The 16892-nt window shown below is 34.4% G+C and overlaps 3 protein-coding genes across 6 annotated transcripts; 1 reads left to right on the top strand and 2 right to left on the bottom strand.

The window, feature by feature from the left end:
* The first annotated feature begins 689 nt into the window (after positions 1-689).
* Positions 690-4304, top strand: LOC114711615 (two-pore potassium channel 3-like). 3 transcript variants are annotated; one of them, XM_028896038.1, is made up of 2 exons: positions 690-1830; positions 4211-4304. In XM_028896038.1, exons 1-2 carry the CDS (start codon positions 824-826, stop codon positions 4218-4220), a joined length of 1017 nt encoding a protein of 338 aa, XP_028751871.1. In that variant the 5' UTR covers positions 690-823; the 3' UTR covers positions 4221-4304. The 3 variants fall into 3 exon arrangements, with proteins under 3 accessions (XP_028751871.1, XP_028751868.1, XP_028751870.1); XM_028896035.1 differs by lacking the exon at positions 4211-4304 and adding an exon at positions 2685-3349; XM_028896037.1 differs by lacking the exon at positions 4211-4304 and adding an exon at positions 2136-2194.
* LOC114711616 (uncharacterized) lies at positions 3504-6201 on the bottom strand. Of its 2 annotated transcripts, XR_003737152.1 has the most exons (6): positions 5945-6201; positions 5409-5608; positions 4325-4797; positions 4074-4149; positions 3710-3918; positions 3504-3623 (listed from the first exon to the last, which is right to left on the bottom strand). XR_003737152.1 is itself a non-coding variant. In XM_028896039.1 (5 exons), exons 1-4 carry the CDS (start codon positions 6096-6098, stop codon positions 4122-4124), a joined length of 855 nt encoding a protein of 284 aa, XP_028751872.1. In that variant the 5' UTR covers positions 6099-6201; the 3' UTR covers positions 3504-3623; positions 4074-4121. The 2 variants fall into 2 exon arrangements, 1 of the variants encoding a protein (XP_028751872.1); XM_028896039.1 differs by lacking the exon at positions 3710-3918.
* Positions 6202-7528: 1327 nt separating this feature from the next.
* LOC114711622 (p21-activated protein kinase-interacting protein 1-like) lies at positions 7529-10298 on the bottom strand. The gene is given in 3 exon segments (XM_028896044.1): positions 7529-8021; positions 9605-9714; positions 9717-10298. Coding segments are annotated over 3 exon segments (960 nt in total). The 5' UTR covers positions 10258-10298; the 3' UTR covers positions 7529-7712.
* Between the last annotated feature and the right edge of the window lie 6594 nt (positions 10299-16892).

Here is a 16892-nt window from a genome sequence, read left to right on the forward strand (position 1 = left end):
TATAATTTTATTTTTTATTTATTATTGTGTTGATTTTGTTTATATGAGATATAATGTCTATTGAATAGGAATAAAGTTGAAAAGTTGTTAAATTTGAAATGTGAGTAAATAAAGTTTAAGATTTTTCTTAGCCTGTGTGAAACATATTGAAAGTGACTTATAAATAAGATCCGAAAAATACTTGAAAGAAATGTTGCTTTGCATGCATAATTATAATTGGATATAGCATGCTGGGACAAAGACAACACACCGCGTTTTTATCTTTTTATTTATAACTTAATTCCGCGACAGCAAGAATATAATAACTCGAGAATCCTAGAGCAGTTTGTAATATATATAGAGACAAATGAATTATTAACATGCATTAAGTTTTCCTTATTATGTAAATCAATATTTAAGGAAATATTTAATTTAATGCCTAAGTCGGTAATTAAAAGTATCCGGTCTAACAGATAGTATTAAAATTATTTTTTCATCCCCAGACCCAGATAATTGGCATGATGATTTAAGACCAGGGGGTTAAGTTTAACCCTTTCATGGGGCTGAAAACGCTGCCACATAAAGCCCAGTAAAGCCACGAAGGGTAAGTTTCCACTTTCAAACGGTTATGTGTAGCTCTCTCCCACCACGTGAAACTCCACAACGCCATAACTCTTGACTCTCAGCTCAAAAAATCAAAACCCTCAACCCACCATTCTTCTCTTTTCTCTGGATTGACTTTTAGTTGTCAACGTCATATCAACACTTAATGATTCAACCCAAAAAAAAAATTTGAAACTTTCAGATACATACCCAGCTTCTGAACCGAAAATGCAGATATACCATGGATGAACCCCTTCTCCCCAAAATACGAGGAGCGCTCGCAGAATCCTCAAGCAGGCCATCATCATCCCTAAGAGAACGCAACTCATCTTATATTGATCTTATCACTAATGAAGAAGTCATTCAGATCATTACCACACCAAAGACTAGCCCTTCTTATTTGAACTTCTTAGCCAACTTGAACAGAAGAAAGAAGATCGTCCATCGCTCACACTCTGCTCCCTCGGTTTTCACTTATGCCAGAGGAGACGGTCACGATCCCTTTGACCTCGGAATTTCACAAAAGACATCATCGACAATAGTAAGTCTGTCCTTTGTTGGCGTCATCTTGTATGTGGCAACTGGGGTTTTAGTTTACTTGATAAGTGGGAGTTTCAAGGGCAAATCCACGTACAAGCCTGTGGATGCTGTGTACTTCACAGTGGTGACTCTCTGCACAATAGGATATGGTGATATTGTCCCAGATACAGCATTCACCAAAATCTTTACCTGTGGGTTCATTCTGGTGGGTTTTGGATTCATCGGCATTCTGCTAAATGGCTTAGTCACCTACATTTGTGATAGACAAGAGGAAATGTTACTGAGTGCCATGGATGAGAATCGATTCAATACACTAGTTAGATCATATATGATAGATAAAGAAAAAGGAAGAATGAGGATAAGAACCAAAGTGGGTCTAGCTTTGGCTGTGGTTGTTTGTTGCATTGCTGTAGGGACAATTAGTGCTCGCTACCTTGAGAAGTTGGATTGGCTGGACAGTTTTTATCTGTGTGTTACTTCTGTTACAACAGTAGGTTATGGGGATTTTGCTTTTAGTACTGAGGGTGGAAGGTGTTTTGCATCATTATGGCTCTTGGTGAGCACATTGGCAGTCGGCAGGGCCTTTCTGTACCTAACTGAATACAGTATTGACAAGAGAAATCGGACTATTGCAAAATGGATTCTTCACAAGAAGATTACCTTGTCGGATTTAGTGGCCGCTGACCTTGACAATGATGGATCAATCAGGTATGCTAAATATTTTCTTACATAGAGTCTATGAAGAAGTATCTAAGCATATGAGCTTACAGTCGAATTTTGCATTGTTGTTGACTTGTTGGTCACCTAAAATGTCAATCAATAATAAGCATATAAGCTTGATCAAAAGAAATCTTCACTAAAAAAGTGTAACTATGTTTGAATGGGGGAAAATGTACCTAAGCTATTTGCGTGTGGATTCATATTTAACTTAAGTTATCTGCATTCGCAAGCTGCTCCTCTTTTTTCGGTCAAATTAGATTTACTCTTATTTTCCATTGGAATGTTGTTATTAGGAGCCAAGGATGGATTATAAGCAAGGATTGGACAAATTATTGACTGATTTAGTCACTTCAAAAATACATTTTAAGAATAAGTTGGTCTGGTGAAGTATCAGACAGGGGAACCTCAGAGTTATTATGTTTACAGAGCAAAAAGAAAACACCAACATGCAAAAACTGATGAACAGAGGTAGAGGGTCTACCCGATTTAACACTTAACAGTCTTCAGCCACCAAACCATTGTCCACAACTTTGACCCAAAAAAAAAAAAACCATTGTCCACAACTAAAGGACAGAATTGCAATAAGATGGAGATTCTGAGCTGCATGCCTCATTCCCGCTGTAGCTTATAGGCCCTCGTATAGGAGACCCAAACGCAATTTAGCACATATCCTTAGGTCATTAGCATGCTTTCAAAAATTCTTGAGGTATAGCATGCAAGACTTCACAGAGATTGCCATAATATACCAAGTGCAGCTGATATAGTAGCATTTGCTAGGTGTTCATTTTGTAGCACATACATGCTTTATGTTTCTGTGTAATCTTTTCCTTTTATGCTTGCAGCAAGTCTGAGTTTGTCATATACAAGCTTAAGGAGATGGGGAAGATAGCTGAGAATGACATTCTACAAATAACCAAACAATTTGACACATTGGACAGTAGCCAATGTGGCAAGATTACTCTTGCTGACCTAATGGAAACTGCCTAATACAGAAGTCAATTCTATAAGAGAGATGTTTTCCCAGTCTTACTTGCCTGGGCAACGGCTGCTTGCTTTGGTCTTTATCTTTTCAGATAAGATGGTCCAGCACAGCCAACAATTTATTGCCCAAAACTTGATCAACCAAAGGACTTGCAGCGGTCGAAACTAACTACCATGAAAAAGATGCATAGTCCATCCCGGTTGCAGGTTCCATCGGACATTTCAGATAGTAAGGTGTAAAGGAAATACGGGACGTGATTGATTCTATCACATTTAGGAACAAGCCTAGAACAGTTAGTTTGGAAAAATTTTAGTGGAAAATCCACTTTTAGTAATAATTTGAGCGTTTTATTCATAAGTCTAGGTGTTCAGCACACATTACCACTACAGTGGAATTAGATATTCAGCCAGGGAATTACAATACCACCCGAAGTGGCACATTATTGTTTTACCACAGGATGGTTAAGAAACATGGTATTTGTTATCTGTACTCGTGAACATGTACCGCTAGAATCAATACCGTTTACAAGAAATGGTACATTTTTTGTGCACCAAAAATAAAAAAGAAATGATACATTTCTAAATATATTTACAGAATCTCCCATGATAATAAGTATAAAGAACCTCATCCGCAAATGAAATGAACATATGTCACCGAAAAAAAAAAAAATGAAATGAACATATGCATATTGTGTCTCTCAAAAGTTAGCCAGGACAAGATACATTGCGGCTTACGAGTAGGTAAAATTTGATGATCTCAGAAGCCAAGGTTATGAACTCCAAGAGCCAGAACATTTAGCCTGCAAGAATAAAAGTAGACATATAATTGAGTATAAAATTGTAAAATATGACCCAAATACAGTTGAGATTCACTAATTGGACTTACATTTTCAAACAATCCTCTTTCTTTCTTATGCTGAAAGTCACTCTTGAATAGTATTTCACAAGAACCTTCATGAAAGGGATAATAATGTGAAAATTTTGCAGCGTAAGTCACAGGCATGGGCCTTGCAACTTCACTTAACTCTCCTTCAGTACAGCAGGAAATTTGTCAAAGGTAAATGCTCCAGTAATTGATTAAGCAGATGATGATGGCTGGAATGACCAATAATAAATCAATACATTATCATCTCTTTACACATAGATAGTAAGCATCGTAAATGTTTTTTATCCATTTCCAACATGAAGTAATTTAGTGCTACAAGCAAAAATGCACAAGAGTTTCCTCAAAGAATAAAGTTAGCCCTCACCTGGAAGCAGAAGATGAATTGAACAAAACAGAAAATGTGATCAGATCCTTAACTTTGACTCCCAATGCTTCTGATTCTGAGGGTTAAAAAATATGAGAAAAGCATTACGTTACTAATTTTTTTTCACTATATTACAGAACATGCTAAAAAAATAATAATACAACCAAAAGCTCCCCAAGCAACAGTGGTAGCAGTATCCAATTCTTCAACAGAGCAATGAGTTTGATGCTTTGGCAGATAAAGATGTGTACCTCTGTCTGATCCCATGGATGCTCTCAAGAAGTTCCACCATTTGTTGCCACCTTGAATTCTTTGGCTTCTCATCACCATCCAACAGCAAGTTTGAGGCTTTCAGAGTGGTGATAAGTTCGACTTCAATTTCACTGAGCTTTTGATCTATGTGCCCCATTAATGCCTCATAAGAAGCAATTTCTGTCAAGACGCTAGCTTTTTTATCCTCGTCTAAACAAGCACTGTTTATGGATTGTTGAAGATCCCCAGTCTCCTTGTCACTCAATGAATCCCCTTGACTTTCCGCAGAAATCTGCACGTCTTGAATATCAACAGATTTCATCACATTAAAATCCAAGTCATTGTCAGTAATATCCTTGCCACATTCTTCCTTTGGACTAATGATTCGAACTGGACTTGAAGAGTCTTCTGTTTTGCCTTCAATATTCAATGAAACATGCCCAATTAGTTGACTTTCTTTCAAAGATATTGCCTGAAACAACATACGCATCTTTTGATTTCAATAATGTGAAATTCCAAAACAGAGGGGATTCTTTGACCTCAAATGGAAATATATTTACTCAATAAATTTTAGAGATGATAAATGTTTCATAGGATTTGCAATCATAAAATACAACCACCCCCAAAAAAAATGGAAAAGAAAAGCTGTCAGTTCTTTACTCTTCCATAATTTTATATCAGCCAACATATGCCAGGTCGATAAAAACTCCAAAGGTCAAGATTTTTTTCCTTTGACCACTTACAAATAACGGTATGTATGGGTTTGCTGAGAGAGTGATTTAAGAGTTAATTAAGTTATTTTCTTGTCTACAACTTTAAAATTTGCCCAACGATATTTTCATTTGCTATTTAGATTCTCCCAATCAATGTATTCCAGATATGAACTTGTCATCTACATTTATAATTTTATCTGACAACCTTAGCCTTGAAACTTCTAGCTATATATTTATGCATCTGTAGGTGTTATTACCTTGAAAACAAGTCAAAACAGTATACATGTAGATGATATTAGTCTCTCCCTCAAGAATTTTTTCATGGGTCAACCATTGTATGTGTATGACATTAGTAATCAATTCATATTACCTCACAAAGCTTTGTAAAAAGTTCATCAAGCAATTCAATGCGGGTTTTAGACTTCTCCAAAGCTTGCAAGACCTTCTTCCTTTGAAAAAGTATTTCTCTCGCATCATTTTCCTTCCCCTTTTGAACACTTACAGCTGCCTGCTTTTGAAGCTTCTCTGCTGCCTCTGACAATCGCAAAAGCCTCAGTCTAGCATTATTTGCTGCTCCAACCACCAATGTCCATAGGTAAGTTCAAGTATTAAGTCAATGATTACAACTAGATCTTTCTACTAGCGATTAAAAGCAAATCTACAAGCACTATTTTAGACAAAAGTTCAGTTTTTTGGCAACAAAAGTACCGAAAAGAGTACAGAATCCAATTCTTCGCATTCTGCGTCATACGATTCATTGGATTAACCAATATATCAGACTGGTCATCCACTTCCAGCAAGAAAAAGATTTTATTGGGACCATTTCTGAATTGAAACGATTCCGACAACAAAGCAACCAAATGGGAAAAGAAAGAGGAGAAAGAAGTGAGAGCGAAAGATTCGTGCCCTTGGCTCTGGTGGTTTCGGCCTCTGCGTGAAGCTGATCGAGCTGAGAACGAAGGTGTTCCGTGTTGATGATGCTTGAAGCGCAGCAAATAGGCCTGCACAGAGGCCTACGGGGAATCGCCATTGCAATGGCTCCACCAGAATTCGTTATCATCTCTTTCTCTCAAACACGCAACGATGAATGAAAGAGAGTACCTACAGCTGCTAATGCGAAATCCTCCTCCTTCCCGTCTTCTTCCACCATTGACAGCATTCCACTAGGATTTTTTTTTTTTTTTACCCCGAGAAAGGTTTCCAAATACAAGGACCGATGTGGCCCAACTTACTTCAAAATTAAGCCCAGACTTCTGTTTTGGGCCTGAGGCCAATATTCTTATTTTGGATTAATACTATTTTCAGTTCTGTATTTGAAAACCATTATTTTGGTTTCAGGAACCAAGAGGAAGTCAAATTTTATAGACCAAACACTACTCCCTAATTTCGGATATCAAAATTAAAATGGAGATAGCTCTCTCTTGTACCAAAAACAAAATAAATAAAATGAAGTAAGACTTCGGAGACTAAAGAAAATACTTCTCTGATCCTTAATATAGAATCTAATTATTAAGTTGATTTTAGTCTTAAATATAAGACTTATTTCTTGTATTTATCATTTTTTCCTAAATTAACCCTATGGATACTCCCTCAACCATAATCAAGTTAAAAAAAAAAAAAGAGGAAGGATATTAAGAAAGATGATTATGGTGTTTAAAAAAAAACATATCATATTTCTTATAATTAACTAACTTACATAACTTTCTTAATCTAATCAAATTAGTTAAATAAGTCTTATATTAAAGACCAAAGGAGTATTAACTATTCTATTTTCAATTAAGACTATATAGCTAGTTAAAGAGTTTTAGTCTTAAATATATGATCATAATTTATTTTGTCTCTTACATTTACCATTACAAAATTACATCACCAAATACTTTAAGATATTAAATATATATAAATAATAATAATTCTACTTCGAAGTGTTTAACCAACCTTATCGGGTTGTCACTATATCATTTATGCATTTATTTTGAAAAATGTAAAAACGCTTTCATTAACAATAGTGATGCCACATTGTCACAATTCATTTTTTATTTTATTTTGCTTATGTATAAAAATTAATATTATGAACCTACCCAAGAAAAATAAAATATTACGAAACCAAAAACAATTGTGCTCAGTGATCCTACACACTGGATCCAATTATAGCATCTTCAGAACCCCTTTCTAAATCAATCTTCTATGTTATATCATTTTTTCATTATCTACCACCTCCGATCGTAGATATAAAAACTAATTAACTAATTTGAATAAATTAAAAAAAATAAATTAAATTAGTTAGTTGTAATAAACAGATATTATCTTTCCTAAAATATCCCTACTAATCAAATATATTAACTATAATTACTATTACTATAAGGATTACTTTAAAAACATACATATAAAAGATAAATAAATTAAAATCTTACATTTAGAACCAAAATAAAAAATTAAACGAGATCTTATATTAAGGACCAGAAACAAAAAACTGAAAATGCAGCACCTATAAGGAACACAGCATCATCCTACCTGATCTTACCTTTCACATTATCTCCTTGAAGAATAATTGTTAAAATGAAATATACAACAAAACTGGATGGCGGCACTTTGCCAGGATACTTAGTCAGCCCCAGCTAATCAATGACAATAACAGTTCCGCAATCTATAAGCAAGCAGAACATCAAAGGACTCATCATTTAACACGTTTTATAGATGTTCCGGCAAGACAAGTCAACCGTGATTTCGTATTAGCCTCGGCCAATGGATTTGGCTTCCCTCTAGTAGCCATGCGATCATCCCAGACTCGTATGACTCCATCGGATGAAGCAGTTGCCACTAGGTGAGGGTCATCGCCTTCGCCTGCACCGCAGTGCTTAGTGAGCACAACAATTCCCTTTACACGAGTTTTATGAGCATCTTCAATACTATATGCAACCTTCCCACTGTTTGTATCCCATGCTGTGATATTGCGGTCTTCACCACCAGTGTATAAAAGACCATTCTGTTAAATATAGAATCACATCTGAACATTAGATGCTCTGAGGAACTGAGCAATGAAATAAAATTCAAGGTTTATAACAAGAATGCTATATTTGGGTTATTCCAGATACAGCATTGCACGTAATGAAGTAAACTTTGCCTCCTATGCTATCAAACAATTAGCTGACTTCAGTTATTGGTGGTTGTATTATTTAGGCAAAACTTGCTCGGTGGGCAGTAGCCTCCCTTCGTTTTTTTTTTTGGGGGGGGGGGGGGGTAGTCGTATGCTGCTTTACAGGATAATTTGCAAGCACCAAGTAGATTTCCATAAACCCCACATAAATCTCAGGAATTTTTTAATGATAAAACGTAAGATAACATAGCAGTTTCTCCTGATAGAAAACACCTCCAAACACATCATAAGCTCATCATCTGTCAATAAGACCCATATCTTGAAGAAAAAGCAACTTTAGTGAAGCTGTTTAAGAAAAAATTACATTTTCATTTTTTATCTAGGGTTCAAATTTTTAACTTCTGTCACAAACATCATATAAGGGGGGGGGGGGAATATTTCTGTCAAGGTCACTTTTGGCATTCAAGTTCAACAAGACATGCCTATTCTAACAAGCAAGTTTTCAAATATACCTCTTTATGCCTTTGCAGTATATTCACACTGATAATTTTGTCATTCTAGGCATGAAACAGGTTTGAAACCTTTTAAATGCCTGATTTCCACTCTACTTCTTACTTACAAGTTATTTAATCCCGTTTTGAAGTGTAGAAAAGAACTTTCTTCCCGTAGGGTCTAGCTTGTACATACTGTCTCAAGCCAAACTACCAATATTTTTCAAAATAACTAAAAAAGTGACAAGACCATATGAGAGTTGGTTCACTCATCCAATGCTGAGACACCATCAAATGGTTTTTGTCCCATGAAAATCAAAAAATTTTGTTGGCGGCCTCTGATACTCTTATTTTCTGAGTTTTCAGCCATTTTCATCAACACCCTCCAACCATAGTTCAACCAGGAGGATCATTGTAGAACACAGCTGTGTGCAAAAGTCTTAGCATATAATAAAAGGCGTCCAACTGTACGCACATCATATAGACAGGACAGAATAGCGTGTCCTAGTTCCAATTTCCATTGCTTAACTTGCAACATAAACGGGATATGCCCTTGTCAAAAAATAATTTGAAAATTAAAACGAGTGCTTCTTCCCATCCTGCAGTCCAACTATGTTAACCACCTCTAATATTCCTCAGAAGTGTATCAAATCCGAAACTTGTGAGATTTTGATACTACGGAGCACGCAGGGCTACCAAAAGCTTAGCAAGTACTAAAAAGAGCCAAAGGTCAGTCCACATCAATTGAATTTAAAATTTCTGCACCAGAAAGCATTTATGCATCCGGTTGACACAATGTTTTGGATCGTTCTCAAACTGAAGGTACGTTTCTTTCCTCATCCTAACAATTAACTCGATCATCCGACTAATACAGCAACACGTATCGAATCAGAAGTACAGGGAAAAGCATTAAAAAAAGAGATGCAAACTATTCCAGTTCACCACCAAAAAGGATGTAACAAGAAGAATGTGGAAACTAACCTCGCCAGGCTCGACAGAGAGAATCCGCTTCTGGTTCTGGAATTCCAACAACAGCCGAGCATCCTCAGCCTCGTGCACCGAAGCCTTCTCTTCCATGGCCATAATGAACTATCGCCAGTCGAATCAAACTTCACCAAGCTGGCTTCTCTTCCCAACCTACAGTAAAAGCTCCTTCTGCCCCTCACCAAATTCAGCATAGCTAAGCACCCATCCCGACCCACAGTCAATGCTAACTTCCCCGAGGGATGCAGGGCGAGATCGTTAACATCTTTCTTGTGAGCAGAGACGGTCTTTAGGTGAACGAAAGAATCAGCATCATAGATGCAAACGGCTCCGTCGGCGGCGGCTGAGATGAGATTGCGAGGGAAGTTGAGGTGGGGAGGAGTATAAAATGAAAGGGAGGTGATGGTGGCAGTGTGGTCATGAAGAGAACCGAGGGAGGAGGAGGCATTGAGATCGTATATATGGATGGTGTCGTCGGTGCCGCCGGAGGCAACAACGGGGCCGGAGATTGCGACGGCTTTGATCTGAGAGAGATGAGAAGGATACGAGAATAGGGGCGACAGTGATAGGGTTTCATCTGAACGATGAACCAAAGGCTTGAGCTTGAAGCCCCATATGAATCTCTCGTATGACCCAGCGACCAGGCTCATCGTGAGTATGATCAAACCCCGCAAAAACCCTAGGAAGTATGCCCGGAGTTGACAGGATGTATAATGACAAAAAGGGGGCTAAAACTTCAAATTGACGAAAATAAGGGGCTAAATTAGTATAAAGTATAAGGAGAATTTTATCTATGGCTCACCAATAGTGCCAATTAGTTACTCATTATTCTATTTTTTATTATAAATTTCAAATAACTAATTTATAGATAATAAATAATTAGTTAAAAATAATAAATAAGTTAAAAATATAGTTTTATTTTTAAATAGGGAAAATCCCTTAAAAAGACAACTAAATAACCTAAATTCTTATTTGGGTCATTAAATTTGTCAAATCTCTAATCGGGTCATATGACCTAGAGAGGGATTTTAAAACTTTATGAAATAACTTTAATGCCCCTTTCATTAGAAACTAAAAAAAATTCTAAATTAACATATTTCATTTTACAATTAACATATTTTAATTCTAAACTAACAACTTTCTATCTTTATAATACATTTACATGAAGTCTTTAATAAAATTTTATTTATTGCAATACAGCTTGAAAAATTAAGAAGTTCAATTATGCAGTTAACAAATTTCAGTTCTAAATAATTAAAAAATTTATATCTTCATAATATACTAACAATAAATATTTGAATAAAACTTGATCACAATATAATCTTCAAAATTAACATGTTATATTTCACTGTTGATACTTTTCGATTCTAAATTAACAACTTTTTATCTGCATAAAACACTTGCAATAAGTTTTTGGAAAAAACTTGATCATAATATAACTTTAAAAGTTAACATGTTATAATTTACAATTAACTTGTTTCGATTCTAAATTAACAACTTTTTATCCCCATAACACACTTGCAGTAAAACTTGATCACTATACAACCTTGAAAATCAACACGTTCAATTACGTAGTTAACAAGTTTTAGTTCTAAATTAACAGCTTTATATCTGTATAACACGCTTGTAATGAGTCTTTGAATAAAACTTGGTTACAATACAACCCTGAAAATTAACACGTTCTATTTCACAGTTAGTACATTTCTATTCTAAATTAACAATATTTTATCTTTATAACACACTTGCAATAAGGGAGGAAAATTTAATATAAAAACTAATTCACCACTACTTACTTGATCAATTTTTCGATTTGCAATGGTATATGCCAAGTTTCTCTCATTTAAAATTCTTAGGCAACACGAGAATGATACAAATTCTCATCTCTCTAGATTTCTAATAAAAGGAGTATTAAAGTCATTTCATAAAATTTTAAAATCCCTTTTAAGGTTATGTGACTGGTTAGGAATTTGAAAAATTTAACGACTCAAATAAGAATTTGAGTTATTAAAGTGTCTTTTTAAGGGATTTTCCCTTTTAAATATGACTTTGTAATAAATTTAAAAAAATGAAAGAGAATATATTAGAAAATGTAATAAGAGAGTATGACAAACAAAAGAGGATAAATAATTAAAGAAAAATGACATAAAAAAGTTGAAAATTACAATATTTCAATTCAGGTACATAAGATATCAAAATCTCAAAAAAGAAAATAGTACCTGATTTGGTATTTTGCAAATATAGTTAAATAACTAAAATGCTGTTGTATCAAATTTTCTATAAAAAAAAAAAAGATATCAAACTTCTCATTGTCAGTATATTTCTTGTCATTACTTGTTTAACACTTATTATTATCAATTCACACTTATTAATAAATAACTTGTCATTACCAATACATTTCTTGTCATTGCTGTTCAATACTAGTAGTCATTGCCAATTTACAACTTGCTAATAAACTTTTTAATAAAAGAGCATTTTTATCATTTAACTATAGCTGCAAAATACCAAATCAGGCATTACTTCCTTTTTTAGGATTTTGACCTCTTAAATGTCTGAATTGGAATATTGCAATTTGCAACTTCTTTTTATATCATTTTCCAATAGTTAAAGACAAAACTAAAAAAATACATTAAATTTTTAAACAAACTCCAAATTCAAGCTTATTAAATGGACCACACTCCCTCCAAAATTGAAAATTATAAATAGGACCGAAGGAATACATTTTAAGATTAGAAGACTTAAAAAACCTTTTGCCATAAGACTTTAAAAATAAACTATATGACTAAAAAAATTAAAATTAAGTTTTATAAATGAATTATTAAAATATCTTTCACTTAAAAAAAAAAAAAGGCGGTTCATCCTTTCGTCATGGTTGTTCGAGTCACCGTTAAGCTCTATTATCTGCTATGGCCAAAAGAAAGCTCAATTGTATAGATTTACCAATGCCAAGTAATGGCCATCGTGAGATGTTCCTAAAACAAGATTTGAATTCATCATCGTATGGTTTACTTAAATATTTTATAATCATTAGGTCGTTGGTACCTTTTAATAACATAATGTATGTTATATACATAATGATAAACTTAATCTACAAACCATCCAAGAAAGTTTAAAACATCATAAGGATATTTGCAAGATTCCTATAATGGAGGTTTCGCTTCAAAAGAATAATTGTGAACAGCATTCTCAATTTATATTGTAGTTGTAAATTTGTGGCAATGAAGTTGTCAAATCTAATGAGATAGTGACGGAATATGAAAAGATATAATTATGATTTAATTATATTTCCAAAATATTTGAATTATTTAGGATATTTAGATTATTTAGATTTTCAGTTTTATTATTATTTTAGTATAAGTAACTTTAAGTTTCTTATTAGACGGCAAACTTGAATCAATAAATTAGATTAACAATTATCGTTCTTTCTCACTTACTCTCCTGACTTTTCCTTTCCTTATTTTATTTTCTTCTTCTGCCTCTTCTTTTCTTCCTAAAATCTCTTCTCTTTCTCATTTTCTCTTCTTATTTTGCATCAATTTTGGCATAGAGCTAGGTTGTAATTTCCTTTCCTGTGCCTAAATTCTTTTCCTAAACCACTAAACACATCCTCCCTTCAAACTCCTCCATATCTGTTGCTGCTTTTCTGTTGTCGTTCACTACCTTCCTGTAATCTAATCATCAACAAACCGCTTCCATTGAAAGTGGCTTGAGAAACTCAACCAGATCAAAAATTTTCATAGTGAAAGAAGCTGTCACGTATTACTCCATTCTTCTGCAAGTGAATTCTGGCATGCCGAAGCTGCAATGTCTAGAATTAGATTTTTGCAACAAGAACACTTTTCAAACTCAAACTTTTGGAAAAAATTACACTTTGGACTCTATCTTTGTTTGAGAAAATTTCACCTTGAACCCATTTTGGCAAAATTTGCACTTATGACCCATTTTTTGGCTGCCTCTCCAATTGTGGACCTTCAGCATGTATATGGAGAGCTGGTATGAGTATGACACTCTATTCCAGCGTCAATAAGATTATGATGAATATCGAGTCATAAAAAATACAAGTATACTAATTATGCTTATGAGAGTTATGAGCATGTCGTGCAATGACAACTTGATTTCAAGGTGCGAATAGAACAATTTAAAGTAAAACTTGATACTGCAAGCAAGCATATGACTATGTATTTGATAAGTTGGAAAAGAGAGTTGATGAGGAAATTGATGGGCTTGTAAACTTCTTCAATAACTCAAAGAATCAAACAGAAGAGGCTCTCCAAACAACCAAGCCAATAAAGGTCAAAGGACCTTCACTAGACACGGAAGAAGATATTGTCAATCTAGTTGAAGTGGCACCTCCAACTCATCTGGAGTCAATTACTCAATATGCACCGTTGGACCTGTTTGTAATTGAAGTAAGTGAGGTCTCTAACCATGTTATTATTAGTGACAATAATTCTGCGAGGGATGATCCAACTGTCCAACTGGCAAATAAAGTAGTTTCTTCTCAGATTGTGGCCAGCAAGAATCAATCTCATCATTCTACAAAGCCACCTTATCTAAAAGTTGCACCTCCCAAGGTTGCCCTATTACACCTACACCTCCCAATAAAGTTCAAAGCTCCTTCACTAGACACGGAAGAAGATATTGTCAATCTAGTTGAAATGGCACCTCCAACTCATATAGAGTCTATTACTCGACTTGCATTATGGGACTTGCTGGTGACTGAAGTAAGTGAGGTCTCTAAACAAATTATTATTAGTGACAATAATTTTGTGAGGGATGATCCAGTTGTCCAACGGGCAAATAAAGTGGTTTCTTCTTAGATTATGGCCAGCAAGAATGAATCTCATCATTCTACAATACCACCTCATCTGAAAGTTGCATATCCCAAGGTTGTCCTGTTGCTGAACGAATTTTTCCAACAATATCTTGTCAATTGGAAAGGTTTCCTAGATAGTTTCCAAGATCTAGCTACTCATTCCTGTCAAGATTTTCTTTTTTGGTACCTCACCTGTTGGAGGGATTTCCATATTAAAGCATCATGTCGAAGTCTTATCCTGCCCTTTCCTCCCTAGCATTGCACATCACTTTTAACTCGTCCAGAGTGGAGTTCTTCAAGAGGGGGAGAAATGATGGGATATGAAAAGATATAATTATGATTTTATTATATTTCTAGAATATTTGAATTATCTAGGATAGTTAGATTTTTATGATTTATTTAGATTTTCTAGAATATTTGAATTATCTAGGATATTTATATTATTTAGATTTTTAAGATTTATTTAGATTTTTAGTTTTATTATTATTTTAGTATAAGTAACTTTAGGTTTTTCATTAGACTACAGACTTGAATCATGGGATTAGATTGACAGTTATCATTCTTTCTCTCTTCCTCTCCTGACTGTCCTTTTCCTTATTCTATTTTCTTCTTCTGTCTCTTCTATTCTTCCTTAGATCTCTTCTCTTCCTCATTCTCTCTTCTTGTTTTAAATCATATAGTTATTGATAGAGTTGAGGTGTAGAAAGAAAGGCAACTGATATTAAGATGGTATTACTTGGAGATGAATATTTGAATTTGCAGCGTGCATTATTGATACACAAGGGCCAAGTCTAAGGTATTTATTATTCAATTTTGTTGCTGTGGTTTTATTTTTAATTAGTAAAATGTAATACATAACTTCTTACTAATTCAAGATTCACCTTTTCAACCCAAATGTTTAGTCATTGTGGGAATAAGGTTGGAAGATTAAGATGCTCATTTCCTTGTCTCTTGAATGACTGGTTATATGTTTAGTTACCTCCAGTTAAATATTCTATTATAGTAATGTAGAATTATTAGGTGTGTGGTTAGAAATTTTGGCCAAAAAGATCAAGTTAGGGGTCACTCAGGTGATTCAAAACTTATAAAGTGTCTAACTAATTCTATTTAGATTTTTGCATTTCAAATTCTCCATTTTTGGCAAGATGATTGCAAATTACGTGTGTGTTTAAAAAATCTCGTTCCAAGTCCCAAGTAAACACTTGAATTACCCAAATCAAAGGTCGGTAGCTTAAGACATGAGCTCTCATGTTATGGTGGGCACTGTTCGTCATGGTGAATGACACAAGAGCGCCCTTCCGCTCTGTGTATTTTGGTATGATGAAATCTTGCACTCGTGAGGGCCCTAAATTATTGTGTTAGGAACTGGTGGTATGATGAAATTGTGAATCAGTGTTTAAATTGCCCGGACATGCGCAATATTTGACTCTTACGAAATTGTTTCTCTTTTCCCCTTTCTGTTTTCTTAGTCCCCCTCCCCTCCTGTTTTTGGGCTTGGGCGGAATATTTTGAGTCCATATATCTCGGGTCCATCTCTCTTAAAATAAAAAACTTATTATTACGATTAATTCTTAATACAACAACTAGTTGGGGATTTAACCTGATCTAAATATAAGATCCTTACTTTACTTTGCCCCGAATATTTGTTCATTTTGTCCCATCTAAACCCTATGATGGTTGCGTATCCCAAGAAACTTTCATCAAGTGATAGTTTTAATGTATACAATTAATAAAAGTGTTTTGAAAGAAACAACATCCATTTGTTATTTATAACTAACTTCCGCTTACTTATCCAACTCTTATATTAATCATAGGAGGAAGTATTAAATTGTCAAAAATTTATTTTGTGAAAGTAATAGAGTCTTGCTCCCTTTTATTAGTTTTTTTTTTCAAATTCAATTCCATATTTATATTTTTAATCCTTTACGTTTTCCCCTTAACTACTTAATCAAAAATTTGTCTTCCATCATTTTTTTAAATTTTTATTGCAAATATTGGACATGCATGGAATTTTAGATTAGCTCAAGCCTATATATAGTTAAAAAGGGTAAAGTCAAATTCTTGTTTTTAATGATCAATAATTAAAAAATATTAGGAGGAAAAAAGAAAAGAAAAGAAGGTGCAAGGGATTGGCCTTGGCCTGGGCCAGCAATCAATTAAAAGTGGTGCTGCCCATCAAAGTTTCAGATATTGGCAGGCATCGGCTTTTTTTGTGAAAGCCATCATGATAATCACAAAAGGCCACCGTTGCTCCCTCCAAAATAATTAATTAAATTGATCTGTAGAGTCTTCTCTTTACAAAGTTCTAGAGATTAGGCTTGGTCAAATTCCATGACAAAAATACCCTTTCCTAGATCCATCGAAATTTTCAATTCTGCTGCTGCAGACCGCACAGTCAAACATTCTGACTTGTCATCCATCATTTACTTAAAAAAAATTGAGGGTAAGCTCTATTTTAATTGCTTTTACACG

Source organism: Neltuma alba, unplaced genomic scaffold (genome assembly GCF_004799145.2).
Source record: "Neltuma alba isolate B1F8T4 unplaced genomic scaffold, ASM479914v2 tig00011304_pilon, whole genome shotgun sequence".
Taxonomy (NCBI): domain Eukaryota; kingdom Viridiplantae; phylum Streptophyta; class Magnoliopsida; order Fabales; family Fabaceae; genus Neltuma; species Neltuma alba.